Source organism: Cherax quadricarinatus, chromosome 9 (genome assembly GCF_038502225.1).
Source record: "Cherax quadricarinatus isolate ZL_2023a chromosome 9, ASM3850222v1, whole genome shotgun sequence".
Classification (NCBI taxonomy): Eukaryota; Metazoa; Arthropoda; class Malacostraca; order Decapoda; family Parastacidae; genus Cherax; species Cherax quadricarinatus.
In genome coordinates, this window is record NC_091300.1 from 23,965,760 (window position 1) to 23,979,120 (window position 13,361).

A 13,361-nucleotide genomic window follows, 5' to 3' on the forward strand; every position below is an offset into this window, starting at 1 on the left:
TTGCTCCTCTATCCACTCTATCATATGCCTTTTCTAAATCCATAAATGCAATAAAAACTTCCCTACCTTTATCTAAATACTGTTCACATACATGCTTCAATGTAAACACTTGATCTACACATCCCCTACCCACTCTGAAACTTCCTTGCTCATCCACAATCCTACATTCTGTCTTACCTCTAATTCTTTCAATTATAACCCTACCGTACACTTTTCCTGGTATACTCAGTAAACTTATTCCTCTATAATTTTTACAGTCTCTTTTGTCCCCTTTCCCTTTATATAAAGGGACTATACATGCTCTCTGCCAATCCCTAGGTACCTTCCCCTCTTTCATACATTTATTAAACAAAAGTACCAACCACTCCAACACTATATCCCCCCCTGCTTTTAACATTTCTGTCATGATCCCATCAGTTCCAGCTGCTTTACCCCCTTTCATTTTATGTAATGCCTCATGTACCTCCCCCACACTTAGATTCTGCTCTTCTTCACTCCTAAAAGATGGTATACCTCCCTGACCAGTGCATGAAATTACTGCCTCTCTTTCTTCCTTAACATTTAAAAGTTCCTCAAAATATTCTCGCCATCTACCTGATACCTCCATCTCCCCATCTACTAACTCCCCTACTCTGTTTTTAACCCTTTCAGGGTCCAAGGCCCAATTCTGGAGTCACGCACCAGTGTCCAAGAATTTTCAAAAAAAAAAAATTGTTATTTTTTCTTATGAAATCGTAGAGAATCTTTTTGTGAAGGTAATAAAACAAAAAGTATGAAATTTGGTGGAAAATTGATGAAATTATGCTCTCGCGAATTTTGATGTGTCAGTGATATTTACGAATCGGCGATTTTGCCGACTTTGACTCCCATTTTAGGCCAATTACATTATTCCAATCAACCAAATTCTTAGCTATTTCACTAGTATTACTTCTATTCTATCGATTGAGCACAAGAAATCGCCAAGTCAACTGTTTCAACTACAAAATAAAGTGATCGGAAATAGTTAATTTGGCCAACTTAACACAAAGTTCAAAATATTCCAATTTCAAAATAGGGTCCAGAATGAACAATGTAGGCATTCCTGGCACTAAACTAACATTTCCTCTGTTCATTAGTTATGTTTTGAGGCTTTACAAATAAATTCCATTTTGATTTTTTATTCACATAATGAATTTTTATTCACACCAAAAAATAGAAGATTTACTGTTATGCAATACTGTAATAATTGTATAAATATCATCACCATATTTGTGAATGTATATTAGACCCACCAGCTGACGTGTATTAGACGTGTGAGGTCGTTTGTTTACTCTTGAATATCGGCAAAAATTTAACATTTCTGCTAGTTTGAGCTCAGTTTCAAGCCATTTTCAATGCTAAAACCAATCAAAATCATCTCTATTTCTGTAATATGTCTTCCATTCTATCAAATGAGACCAAGAAATCGCAAATACAACTATAAAAAACATACGAAAAAATACTGCAAAGTTGCTGTTTTAATCGAAAAATCATGATTTCATTTTTTTTCTCTCATTATACACAGTGTGCTGCAGGATCTGTTTTATGTGGTGCACACATACCACATAGATGTATTCTCTCATATCTAGGCCCAAATGTACCACTCACAGTTTATCAGAGTGAGCTGAGCTCATGGCGTAGATCTACGGTTTGGACCCTGAACGTAAAGCCGTAGATCTACGGGACGGACCCTGAAAGGGTTAACTGACAAATCCATACTTTCCCTAGGCTTTCTTAACTTGTTTAACTCACTCCAAAATTTTTTCTTATTTTCATTAAAATTTCTTGACAGTGCCTCTCCCACTCTATCATCTGCTCTCCTTTTGCACTCTCTCACCACTCTCTTTACCTTTCTTTTACTCTCCATATACTCTGCTCTTCTTATAACACTTCTGCTTTGTAAAAACCTCTCATAAGCTACCTTTTTCTCTTTTATCACACCCTTTACTTCATCATTCCACCAATCACTCCTCTTTCCTCCTGCCCCCACCCTCCTATAACCACAAACTTCTGCCCCACATTATAATACTGCATTTTTAAAACTATTCCAACCCTCTTCAACCCCCCCCACTACTCATCTTTGCACTAGCCCACCTTTCTGCCAATAGTCGCTTATATCTCACCCGAACTTCCTCCTCCCTTAGCTTATACACTTTCACCTCCCTCTTACTTGTTGTTGCCACCTTCCTCTTTTCCCATCTACCTCTTACTCTAACTGTAGCTACAACTAAATAATGATCCGATATATCAGTTGCCCCTCTATAAACATGTACATCCTGGAGCCTACCCATCAACCTTTTATTCACCAATACATAATCTAATAAACTACTTTCATTACGTGCTACATCATACCTTGTATATTTATTTATCCTCTTTTTCATAAAATATGTATTACTTATTACCAAATCTCTTTCTACACATAGCTCAATTAAAGGCTCCCCATTTACATTTACCCCTGGCACCCCAAATTTACCTACTACTCCCTCCATAACATTTTTACCCATTTTAGCATTGAAATCCCCAACCACCATTACTCTCACACTTGATTCAAAACTCCCCACGCATTCGCTCAACATTTCCCAAAATCTCTCTCTCTCCTCTACACTTCTCTCTTCTCCAGGTGCATACACGCTTATTATAACCCACTTTTCACATCCAATCTTTATTTTACTCCACATAATCCTTGAATTAATACATTTATAGTCCCTCTTTTCCTGCCATAGCTTATCCTTCAACATTATTGCTACTCCTTCTTTAGCTCTAACTCTATTTGAAACCCCTGACCTAATCCCATTTATTCCTCTCCACTGAAACTCTCCCACCCCCTTCAGCTTTGTTTCACTTAAAGCCAGGACATCCAGCTTCTTCTCATTCATAACATCCACAATCATCTCTTTCTTATCATCTGCACAACATCCACGCACATTCAGACTTCCCACTTTGACAATTTTCTTATTCTTATTCTTTTTAGTAATCTTTACAGGAAAAGGGGTTACTAGCCCATTGTTCCCGGCATTTTAGTTGACTTTTACAACACGCATGGCTTACGGAGGAAAGATTCTTACTCCACTTCCCCATGGATATAAAATGAAAAGTAATAAGACCAAGAACTATTAAGATAAAATCAAAGAAAACTCAGATGAGTGTGTATAAATAAATGTGTACATGTATGTGTAGTGTGACCTAAGTGTAAGTAGAAGTAGCAAGACATACCTGTAATCTTGCATATTTATGAGACAGACAAAAGACATCAGCAATCCTACCATCATGTAAAACAATCACAGGCTTTCGTTTTACACTCACTTGGCAGGACGGTAGTACCTCCCTGGGTGGTTGCTGTCTACCAACCTACTACCTATAATAGAAGTATTTTTTTTTTTCAATTTCCTTTATGGCTTTTAGTTCTTCCTGCAATTCTTGTCTCCTGTAAGATTCCTTCAGTTTCAGTTCGATGTTTGCAATTTCATTAACCAGTGCCTCCCTTCGTATTTCAGATATGTTGGCCCCTCTCAGCAGCTCTGTGACCTTCGTCTGTATAGGGAGCGTCTTTCTCTTTTAGTTTACATCTTCTCTTTCTTTTTCTTAATGGAATGTGTCTAGAGTAGATCTCAAGAACCACAGAGTTTATTTTTTCCAGGCAGAGGTTCAGATCTGTGGTGTTTAGGATATCTTCCCTGCTTGTTTCATTTAAGACATGGTTGACTTGTTCCCATTGTATGTTTTTGTTATCGAAATTGAATTTTGTGAAGACACCCTCATGACTGATCACATTTTGCTGGTCAGAAGCCCTGTGCATACATGTCTGTACCTCTATGCATTCTCTCTGCCATTCCCTAGGTACTTTACCGTAACTCTTCCATACATATATTAAATAAAAGCATTAACCACTCCAAAACTATATCCCCACCTGCTTTTAACATTTCGTTCTATATCCCATCACTCCCAGCTGCTTTACTCCCTTTCATTTTACCCACTGCCCCATGCATACTGTACAGTATACGGTTATGGTAATTGACATGTATAAACTACTATAAAGAAAGTCCCTTGCTAAGCAAAGCATTTTGGTCTATCTTAAAACTAACTTAATTACTAGACAATGAGACATACATAGTACATGAGAATATGAATACCTAGTTTATATTATATTAAAGGTTTTGAGTAATTTAATGAAAAATTCTAATTAAACATACTTTAAAGATGAAGCTAGCTACCTGAAAAAGGCCTTTCTAGTAATAAATGAGAGATGAAGGAAGGATGGAACAAGAACAGGAACAATATTGGCCTTGAATGGCTGCTGTCTACCAGCCTACTACCATACCTATTCTACTAGTTTATGTATTGACACCTTTATTTTAATAAAGTAAATTTTATTTCTATCAAGAATTTTATTACAGTTGGTACAGAAAATGTGAGATTATTGACATACTTTATAGACATCCCTTTGTTATGCAGAGCATTTCAGGCAGTTATTCATCTCAGTCATTATAACTAAATATTGCTACCAATATTTCAGGTAGTGGAGGATCTGCCAACAGTTCACTTCCAGTTACTCCTGAAAGGTCGCCAACATTCCAGCATGATAATTCCCAGGTGACAACACTTACAGAACTTGGTAAAAAGTTGGTGGCAGCTGCTAAAGTTGGTAATACAAACCAAGTTCGAAGATTAATGGCCATTGGAGCACCATTTGCATCAGATGGGGTAAGTCATACTATTTATTTATCTAAATATTAAATACTGTTAGATTTTTATGATGGTAAATACATGAAAATACAGATACAGTATAAACCCTGAAATATGAGTCCTTTGATATGGAGAGACAGATCAGTGAGAAGTGGAGAGGAAATAACACTGCATCAAACAGAGTTGAAGGCACCAAATTACTCTTAGTTGACAAACTTTATATAGGTATAGTCACGAGAAGATAATCTCAGATGTACAGTGGAACCTCAAATATCGAACTTAATCCGTTCCAGGAGCTAGTTCTAAATTCGAAAAGTCTGAAAATCGAAGCAGTATTTCCCATAAGAAATAATGGAAATACAATTAAACCGTTCCAGAAATCCAAAAATATTCACAAAAAAATACATTTTATAGAGATTAACCCTTTGAGGGTTTTTGTCGTACTAGTACGTTTTACGCGTAGGGTTTTTTGATGTACTAGTACGCATAAATTCTAGCGGCCTCAAATCTAGTGGGAGAAAGCTGGTAGGCCTTCATATGAAAGAATGGGTCTATGTGGTCAGTGTGCATAGTCTAAAAAAAATCCTGCAGCACACAGTGCATAATGAGAAAAAAAAAACTTTGACCATTTTTTTTGGAATAAATCAGCGACTTTGCAGTGTATTTTCGTATGGTATTTATTGTTGTATTCTAGTTTTCTTGGTCTCATTTTATAGAATGGAAGACATATTACAGAAATTGAGATGATTTTGGCTGGTTTTACAAAGAAAGGTGCCTTGAAATTGAGCTCAAAGTAGCAGAAATGTTCGATTTTTACCAAACTTCAAAAGTAAACAAATCGTGCCAAGCGTGCAATACACGTCAACTGGTGAGTCTAATATTCTTTCACAAGTGCACCAATAATATTTATACCATTTTTTACACTAATGCAGTAGTCTGCATAACAGTAAATCTTATATTTTTTGTGAGAATAAAAATTCAAAATGGAAAGCAAAAGAATATAAGAGGGGCCTTGAGACATGACTAATGACTAGAGGAAATGTCATTTTAGTGCCAGGAATGTCTTTCTTGTTTATTCTGGACCCTATTCGGAAATTGGCATCTTTTGAAATTTGTGTGAAATTGACAAAATTGCTAAATTCTGACCACTGTATTGGATAGTTGAATTTCATAAATGGGTGGTTTCTTGCACCCATTCGATAGAAAAAATGGAGTTCTAGCGAAATATTCATGTTTTTTGTCGACTAGTACAGCGAAATTGGCCGAAAATGGGGCTCAAAGTGGGCAAAATCGCCGATGCGTAAACATCGCCGAGACCGCACTTTGCGAGAGCATAATTTTGTAAGTTTTCTATCAAATTTCAAACTTTTGGTGTCTTTATGATCGGGAAAAGATTCTCTATCTTTTCATAAGAGAAAATAATTTTTTTTTTAAATTTGGCCGACCCTGAGAACGAGTTTCGGAGAGGGCCTGTCGACCCTCAAAGGGTTAAGGGAGGGGTGAGCATAATCACCAACTTCTTTTTTTTTTTGTCAGATTTCAATGGGATTTTGACAGTGGATTAAGCAGCTTAAAAAAACATATAGGCCATGTTTGTTTTGACTGTTAGCCTTCAAGTTAGATAGAAAAAAATGATTTTTGCACAATTTTATGGGTCCTAGAGCTTTCCAATTTTTACTAAATTGGGAAGATGTACAATGCTCTAGTTGACATCAGATGAAAGATAAAGGCTAGGTTAATAATGACCCACTGCATTTTAGCGATAATGTCAGTAGATTCCATAAAAAAAAAATGTTGAAATTAGTTTTTTTTTTTTTTTTTTTTTTTTTAGAGGAAAAAATCATTAACAAAAAGCTGTTCACAATATGGCAAATCTTCTCTGGGTGTTTGTAGAACCATAATTCCTCAATAACGTCTGAAAAAATCATGACAATCCAGTGAATATTTATCGAAAAAAATGGATTGGAATGTCTAATTTATTACTAGAGTTTTTTAAAATTTTGTGTGTGTGAAACTCTAGGGAAGTGGCACGCCACCTTTCAGCGTCCTGCATCCCTCCTGCCTTCTCTACAGCCTGCCGGCTACTGACTGACTTACTGTCTGCTCTTCACACACTAGCCAGCACACAAGTTGCCATGTACAATATTTACAATGAAATAATCATAAAAAAAAACTCCTAATTACCAACATGTATTTTTGCTGACAGCAGAACAAAAAAAATACAATTAATGAAAAACGTGCTTAGAAATATGATAGAAACAAGCTGATTACATAAAAATGTTGCCAGAATTTTGCACTATTTTTCAGTAAGAAAACATTTTTTTTTTCCATAATTTTTCAATTTTAATGTCTTGATAACGGAAAAAAGGCTCGCCTCTCCCTTAATTACAGTTTTACATACACACGACAAATACTATAGTGTTCAGTTATGTATATAAATATAAAATGACATTTTTACTTACATTTATTGAAGATTGGTGATGGCATCTGGAAGATAGGGAGGAGGAGAGAGGGAGTTGGGGTTAGAGTTTGGAAGGAGAATCCCCCTCCATGAGGACTTCAGGTAAAGCCCTCTCTGGGGTTACTTCCCTTCTCTGTCTTTTAATGCCACTAGGACCAGCCTGAGAGTCACTTGACCCCTGTCTCACAAAATAACTGTCCACAGTCCTGTGTTTCTGGCACCTCTTTAACATTTCCCTAAAAGGGGACATGGTTCTGTCACTGAACTGGTTCCAGGAGTTTTCTGTACCAGATTGGCATGCAACTTCCATGCCTTTTTGCAAATAATCATCTCTGAAACACTGTCACCTGCCATCTCTTTTTACTTGATCCACACCAGCAACAACTTTTCAACCTCTTCAACAATTTGTGGTCTTTTTTTGGTTAGTAGTAGGTAAATTTGGGGTGCCAGGGGTAACTGTAAATGGGGAGCCTTTAATTGAGCTATGTGTAGAAAGAGATTTGGTAATAAGTAATACATATTTTATGAAAAAGAGGATAAATAAATATACAAGGTATGATGTAGCACGTAATTAAAGTAGTTTATTAGATTATGTATTGGTGGATAAAAGGTTGATGGGTAGGCTCCAGGATGTACATGTTTATAGAGGGGCAACTGATATATCGGATCATTATTTAGTTGTAGCTACAGTTAGAGTAAGAGGTAGATGGGAAAAGAGGAAGGTGGCAACAACAAGTAAGAGGGAGGTGAAAGTGTATAAACTAAGGGAGGAGGAAGTTCGGGTGAGATATAAGCGACTATTGGCAGAAAGGTGGGCTAGTGCAAAGATGAGTAGTGGGGGGGTGTTGAAGAGGGTTGGAATAGTTTTAAAAATGCAGTATTAGAATGTGGAGCAGAAGTTTGTGGTTATAGGAGGGTGGGGGCAGGAGGAAAGAGGAGTGATTGGTGGAATGATGAAGTAAAGGGTGTGATAAAAAGAGAAAAAGGTAGCTTATGAGAGGTTTTTACAAAGCAGAAGTGTTATAAGAAGAGCAGAGTATATGGAGAGTAAAAGAAAGGTAAAGAGAGTGGTGAGAGAGTGCAAAAGGAGAGCAGATGATAGAGTGGGAGAGGCACTGTCAAGAAATTTTAATGAAAATAAGAAAAAATTTTGGAGTGAGTTAAACAAGTTAAGAAAGCCTAGGGAAAGTATGGATTTGTCAGTTAAAAACAGAGTAGGGGAGTTAGTAGATGGGGAGATGGAGGTATTAGGTAGATGGCGAGAATATTTTGAGGAACTTTTAAATGTTAAGGAAGAAAGAGAGGCAGTAATTTCATGCACTGGTCAGGGAGGTATACCATCTTTTAGGAGTGAAGAAGAGCAGAATGTAAGTGTGGGGGAGGTATGCGAGGCATTACATAGAATGAAAGGGGGTAAAGCAGCTGGAACTGATGGGATAATGACAGAAATGTTAAACGCAGGGGGGGATATAGTGTTGGAGTGGTTGGTACTTTTGTTTCATAAATGTATGAAAGAGGGGAAGGTACCTAGGGATTGGCAGAGAGCATGTATAGTCCCTTTATATAAAGGGAAACGGGACAAAAGAGACTGTAAAAATTATAGAGGAATAAGTTTACTGAGTATACCAGGAAAAGTGTACGGTAGGGTTATAATTGAAAGAATTAGAGGTAAGACAGAATGTAGGATTGCAGATGAGCAAGGAAGTTTCAGAGTGGGTAGGGGATGTGTAGATCAAGTGTTTACATTGAAGCATATACAGTGGACCCCCGCATAGCGACCTTAATCCGTGCAAGAGGGCTGGCTGTTATGCGAAATGTTCGGTATGTGAATGAATTTTCCCCATAAGAAATAATGGAAATAAAATTAATCCGTGCAAGACACCCAAAAGTATGAAAAAAAAATTTGTTTACCACATGAAATGTTAATTTTAGTACACACAAACTGAAAAAGGCATGCACAATTACATGACACTTACTTTTATTGAAGATCTGGTGATGATTGATGGGATGGGAGGAGGGGAGAGAGAGTGTTAGTGTTTAGAAGGGGAATCCCCTTCCATTAAGACTTGAGGTGTCGAGTCCTTTTCTGGGGTTACTTCCCTTCTTCTTGCCACTAGGACCAGCTTCAGAGTCACTGGACTTCTTTCGCACAACATATCTGTCCATAGTGGCCTGTACCTCTCGTTCCTTTATGATTTGTCTAAAGTGGTTCACAACATTGTCATTGTAACAGTCACCAGCACGGCTTGCAATAGCTGTGTGAGGGTGATTTTCATCAAAAAAGGTTTGCACTTCAAGCCATTTTGCACACATTTCCTTAATCTTTGAAGTAGGCAATTCCTTCAATTTCTCTCTCCCCTCCTTTGAACCAGTTTCCCCAGGTCTGGCCTCTTGCTCTTGAAGTTGATCTATCAGCTCATCAGTGGTTAGTTCTTCATTGTCCTCCTCCACCAACTCTTCCACATCCTCCCCACTAACCTCCAACCCCAAGGACTTCCCCAATGCCACAATTGATTCCTCAACTGGTATACTCCTCTCAGGGTTAGCCTCAAACCCTTCAAAATCCCTTTTGTCTACACATTCTGGCCACAGTTTCTTCCAAGCAGAGTTCAAGGTCTTCTTAGTCACTCCCTCCCAAGCCTTACCTATAAGGTTTATACAATTGAGGATATTAAAGTGATCTCTCCAAAACTCTCTTAGAGTCAGTTGAGTTTCTGAGGTCACTACAAAGCACCTTTCAAACAGATCTTTTGTGTACAGTGTTTTGAAGTTTGCAATAACCTGCTGGTCCATGGGCTGCAGGAGAGGAGTGGTATTAGGAGGCAAAAACTTCACCTTAATGAAGCTCATGTCCCCATAAAGTCGCTCTGCCACGTCTGTAGGATGACCAGGGGCATTGTCTAACACCAGGAGGCACTTAAGTTCTAATTTCTTTTCAGTTAGGTAATCTTTGACATTGGGGGCAAATGCATGGTGTAACCAGTTATAGAAAAAGTCCCTAGTGACCCATGCCTTACTGTTTGATCTCCACAGCACACACAAATTATCCTTGAGGACATTCTTTTGCCTGAACGCTCTGGGAGTTTCAGAGTGATACACTAATAAAGGCTTAACTTTGCAATCACCACTAGCATTGGCACACATCAACAAAGTAAGCCTGTCTTTCATAGGCTTATGTCCTGGGAGTGCCTTTTCCTCCTGAGTAATGTAGGTCCTGCTTGGCATTTTCTTCCAGAACAGGCCTGTTTCATCACAATTAAACACTTGTTCAGGTTTCAGTCCTTCAGTTTCTATGTACTCCTTGAATTCCTGCACATATTTTTCAGCCGCTTTGTGGTCCGAACTGGCAGCCTCACCATGCCGTATCACACTATGTATGCCACTACGCTTCTTAAATCTCTCAAACCAACCTTTGCTGGCCTTAAATTCACTCACATCATCACTAGTTGCAGGCCTTTTTTTAATTAAATCCTCATGCAACTTCCTAGCCTTTTCGCTTATGATCGCCTGAGAGACGCTATCTCCTGCTAGCTGTTTTTCATTTATCCACACCAATAAGAGTCTCTCAACATCTTCCATCACTTGCGATCTTTGTTTCGAAAACACAGTTAAACCTTTGGCAAGAACAGCTTCCTTGATTGCCTTTCTGTTGCCCACAATAGTAGAGATGGTTGATTTGGGTTTCTTGTACAACATGACCAGGTCGGTGATACGCACTCCACTTTCATACTTATCAATGATCTCTTTCTTCATCTCTATTGGAATTCTAACCCTTATTGCTGAAGGGTTGGAACTAGAAGCTTTCTTGGGGCCCATGGTCACTTATTTTCCAGAAACAGCACCGAAAACACTGTAATAATATGAAATATTCCGATTGTATGCTTGAATGTTACCGCGGAGGCTGGCTGGTAAACAATGCCACCGGCGGAACATATGAGGCTGGCTCAGGCCGCACATTGGACGCATCTCGGACGAAGGGCGCTGAGCGGGTTTTTGGGCGGTATGCGGGGCAAAATTTTAGCGATCAAAGCGTCCGGTATGCGGATTGTCCGTTATGCAAGGCGTCCGGTATGCGGGGGTCCACTGCATGTGAACAGTATTTAGATAAAGGTAGGGAAGTTTTTATTGCATTTATGGATTTAGAAAAGGCATATGATGGAGTGGATAGAGGAGCAATGTGGCAGATGTTGCAAGTATATGGAATAGGTGGCAAGTTATTAAATGCTGTAAAGAGTTATGAAGATAGTGAGGCTCAGGTTAGGGTGTGTAGAAGAGAGGGAGACTACTTCCCGGTAAAAGTAGGTCTTAGACAGGGATGTGTAATGTCACCATGGTTGTTTAATATATTTATAGATGGGGTTGTAAAGGAAGTAAATGCTAGGGTGTTCGGGAGAGGGGTGGGATTAAATTTTGGGGAATCAAATTCAAAATGGGAATTGACAGTTACTTTTTGCTGATGATACTGTGCTTATGGGAGATTCTAAAGAAAAATTGCAAAGGTTAGTGGATGAGTTTGGGAATGTGTGTAAAGGTAGAAAGTTGAAAGTGAACATAGAAAAGAGTAAGGTGATGAGGGTGTCAAATGATTTAGATAAAGAAAAATTGGATATCAAATTGGGGAGGAGTATGGAAGAAGTGAATGTTTTCAGATACTTGGGAGTTGACGTGTCGGCGGATGGATTTATGAAGGATGAGGTTAATCATAGAATTGATGAGGGAAAAAAGGTGAGTGGTGCGTTGAGGTATATGTGGAGTCAAAAAGCGTTATCTATGGAGGCAAAGAAGGGAATGTATGAAAGTATAGTAGTACAAACACTCTTATATGGGTGTGAAGCTTGGGTGGTAAATGCAGCAGCGAGGAGACGGTTGGAGGCAGTGGAGATGTCCTGTTTAAGGGCAATGTGTGGTGTAAATATTATGCAGAAAATTCGGAGTGTGGAAATTAGGAAAAGGTGTGGAGTTAATAAAAGTATTAGTCAGAGGGCAGAAGAGGGGTTGTTGAGGTGGTTTGGTCATTTAGAGAGAATGGATCAAAGTAGAATGACATGGAAAGCATATAAATCTATAGGGGAAGGAAGGCGGGGTAGGGGTCGTCCTCGAAAGGGTTGGAGAGAGGGGGTAAAGGAGGTTTTGTGGGCAAGGGGCTTGGACTTCCAGCAAGCGTGCGTGAGCGTGTTAGATAGGAGTGAATGGAGACGAATGGTACTTGGGACCTGACGATCTGTTGGAGTGTGAGCAGGGTAATATTCAGTGAAGGGATTCAGGGAAACCGGTTATTTTCATATAGTCGGACTTGAGTTTTGGAAATGGGAAGTACAATGCCTGCACTTTAAAGGAGGGGTTTGGGATATTGGCAGTTTGGAGGGATATGTTGTGTATCTTTATATGTGTATGCTTCTAAACTGTTGTATTCTGAGCACCTCTGCAAAAACAGTGATAATGTGCGAGTGTGGTGAAAGTGTTGAATGATGATGAAAGTATTTTCTTTTTGGGGATTTTCTTTCTTTTTTGGGTCACCCTGCCTCGGTGGGAGACGGCCGACTTGTTGAAAAAAAAAAAAAAAACCTTTCGCAACATCAGCTTCCTTGATTTGTTCTTTCTTTGCCAGGATAGAACCGATGGTCGACTTGTTTTTCCCATACATCCTGGCAAGCTCAGTAAGTCTCACACCACTCTCATACTTCTGTATTATTTCCTTCTTCACATCTATGGTGTTTCTCACTTTCTTTACCACAGGGGTACCACTAGCAGGTTTCTTTGGGCCCATGGTAGCTTATTTCACAGTCCGACAAGCACTAAACACAATGAAATAATCGTAAAATGTTTGAATGAGAGTGCAGGTTAGTGTTCACTCGAGCATCAACAAAGCCAGACTGGTTTACGGCACCTGCACGAGGACACGGACAGAGCGGGCTGATGGACAGGTCCGGTACCTGGCAGTCCGAAAATAGGGGCACGTTTGATAATAGGGACAAAGTTGGTTCGAAAAAAGGGCTCTATCTTTGAGACGTTCGATAAGTGATACGTTCGAAATTTGAGGTTCCACTGCATTTCTATACAACATGTTAAATGAAAGTTCAAAACAGAAATCTGCACACAACAATGGAGCCTTAATAAAAAAGAAAAAATAGAATGGCTATAGTTCCTGGTAGGAAACCCCTTAAGGGAGGTTCCTTGATGCTGGTAAGGGCTTTTTTTA

The 13,361-nt window shown here is 38.8% G+C and overlaps 1 protein-coding gene across 8 annotated transcripts in view; it reads left to right on the forward strand.

Moving 5' to 3' along the window:
• The window catches only part of LOC128686131 (GA-binding protein subunit beta-1), a 160,465-nt gene that overhangs the window by 13,843 nt on the left and 133,261 nt on the right, over window positions 1–13,361 (forward strand). For all 8 annotated transcript variants that reach the window (XR_011391783.1, XM_070083347.1, XM_070083349.1 and 5 more), the window contains exon 3: window positions 4,532–4,719. Coding sequence is in view for 7 of the 8 variants with exons in the window: in XM_070083347.1 (XP_069939448.1) it covers window positions 4,532–4,719 (188 nt within the window). In the remaining variant the exon portion in view is untranslated. The remainder of the gene's footprint in view (window positions 1–4,531; window positions 4,720–13,361) is intronic.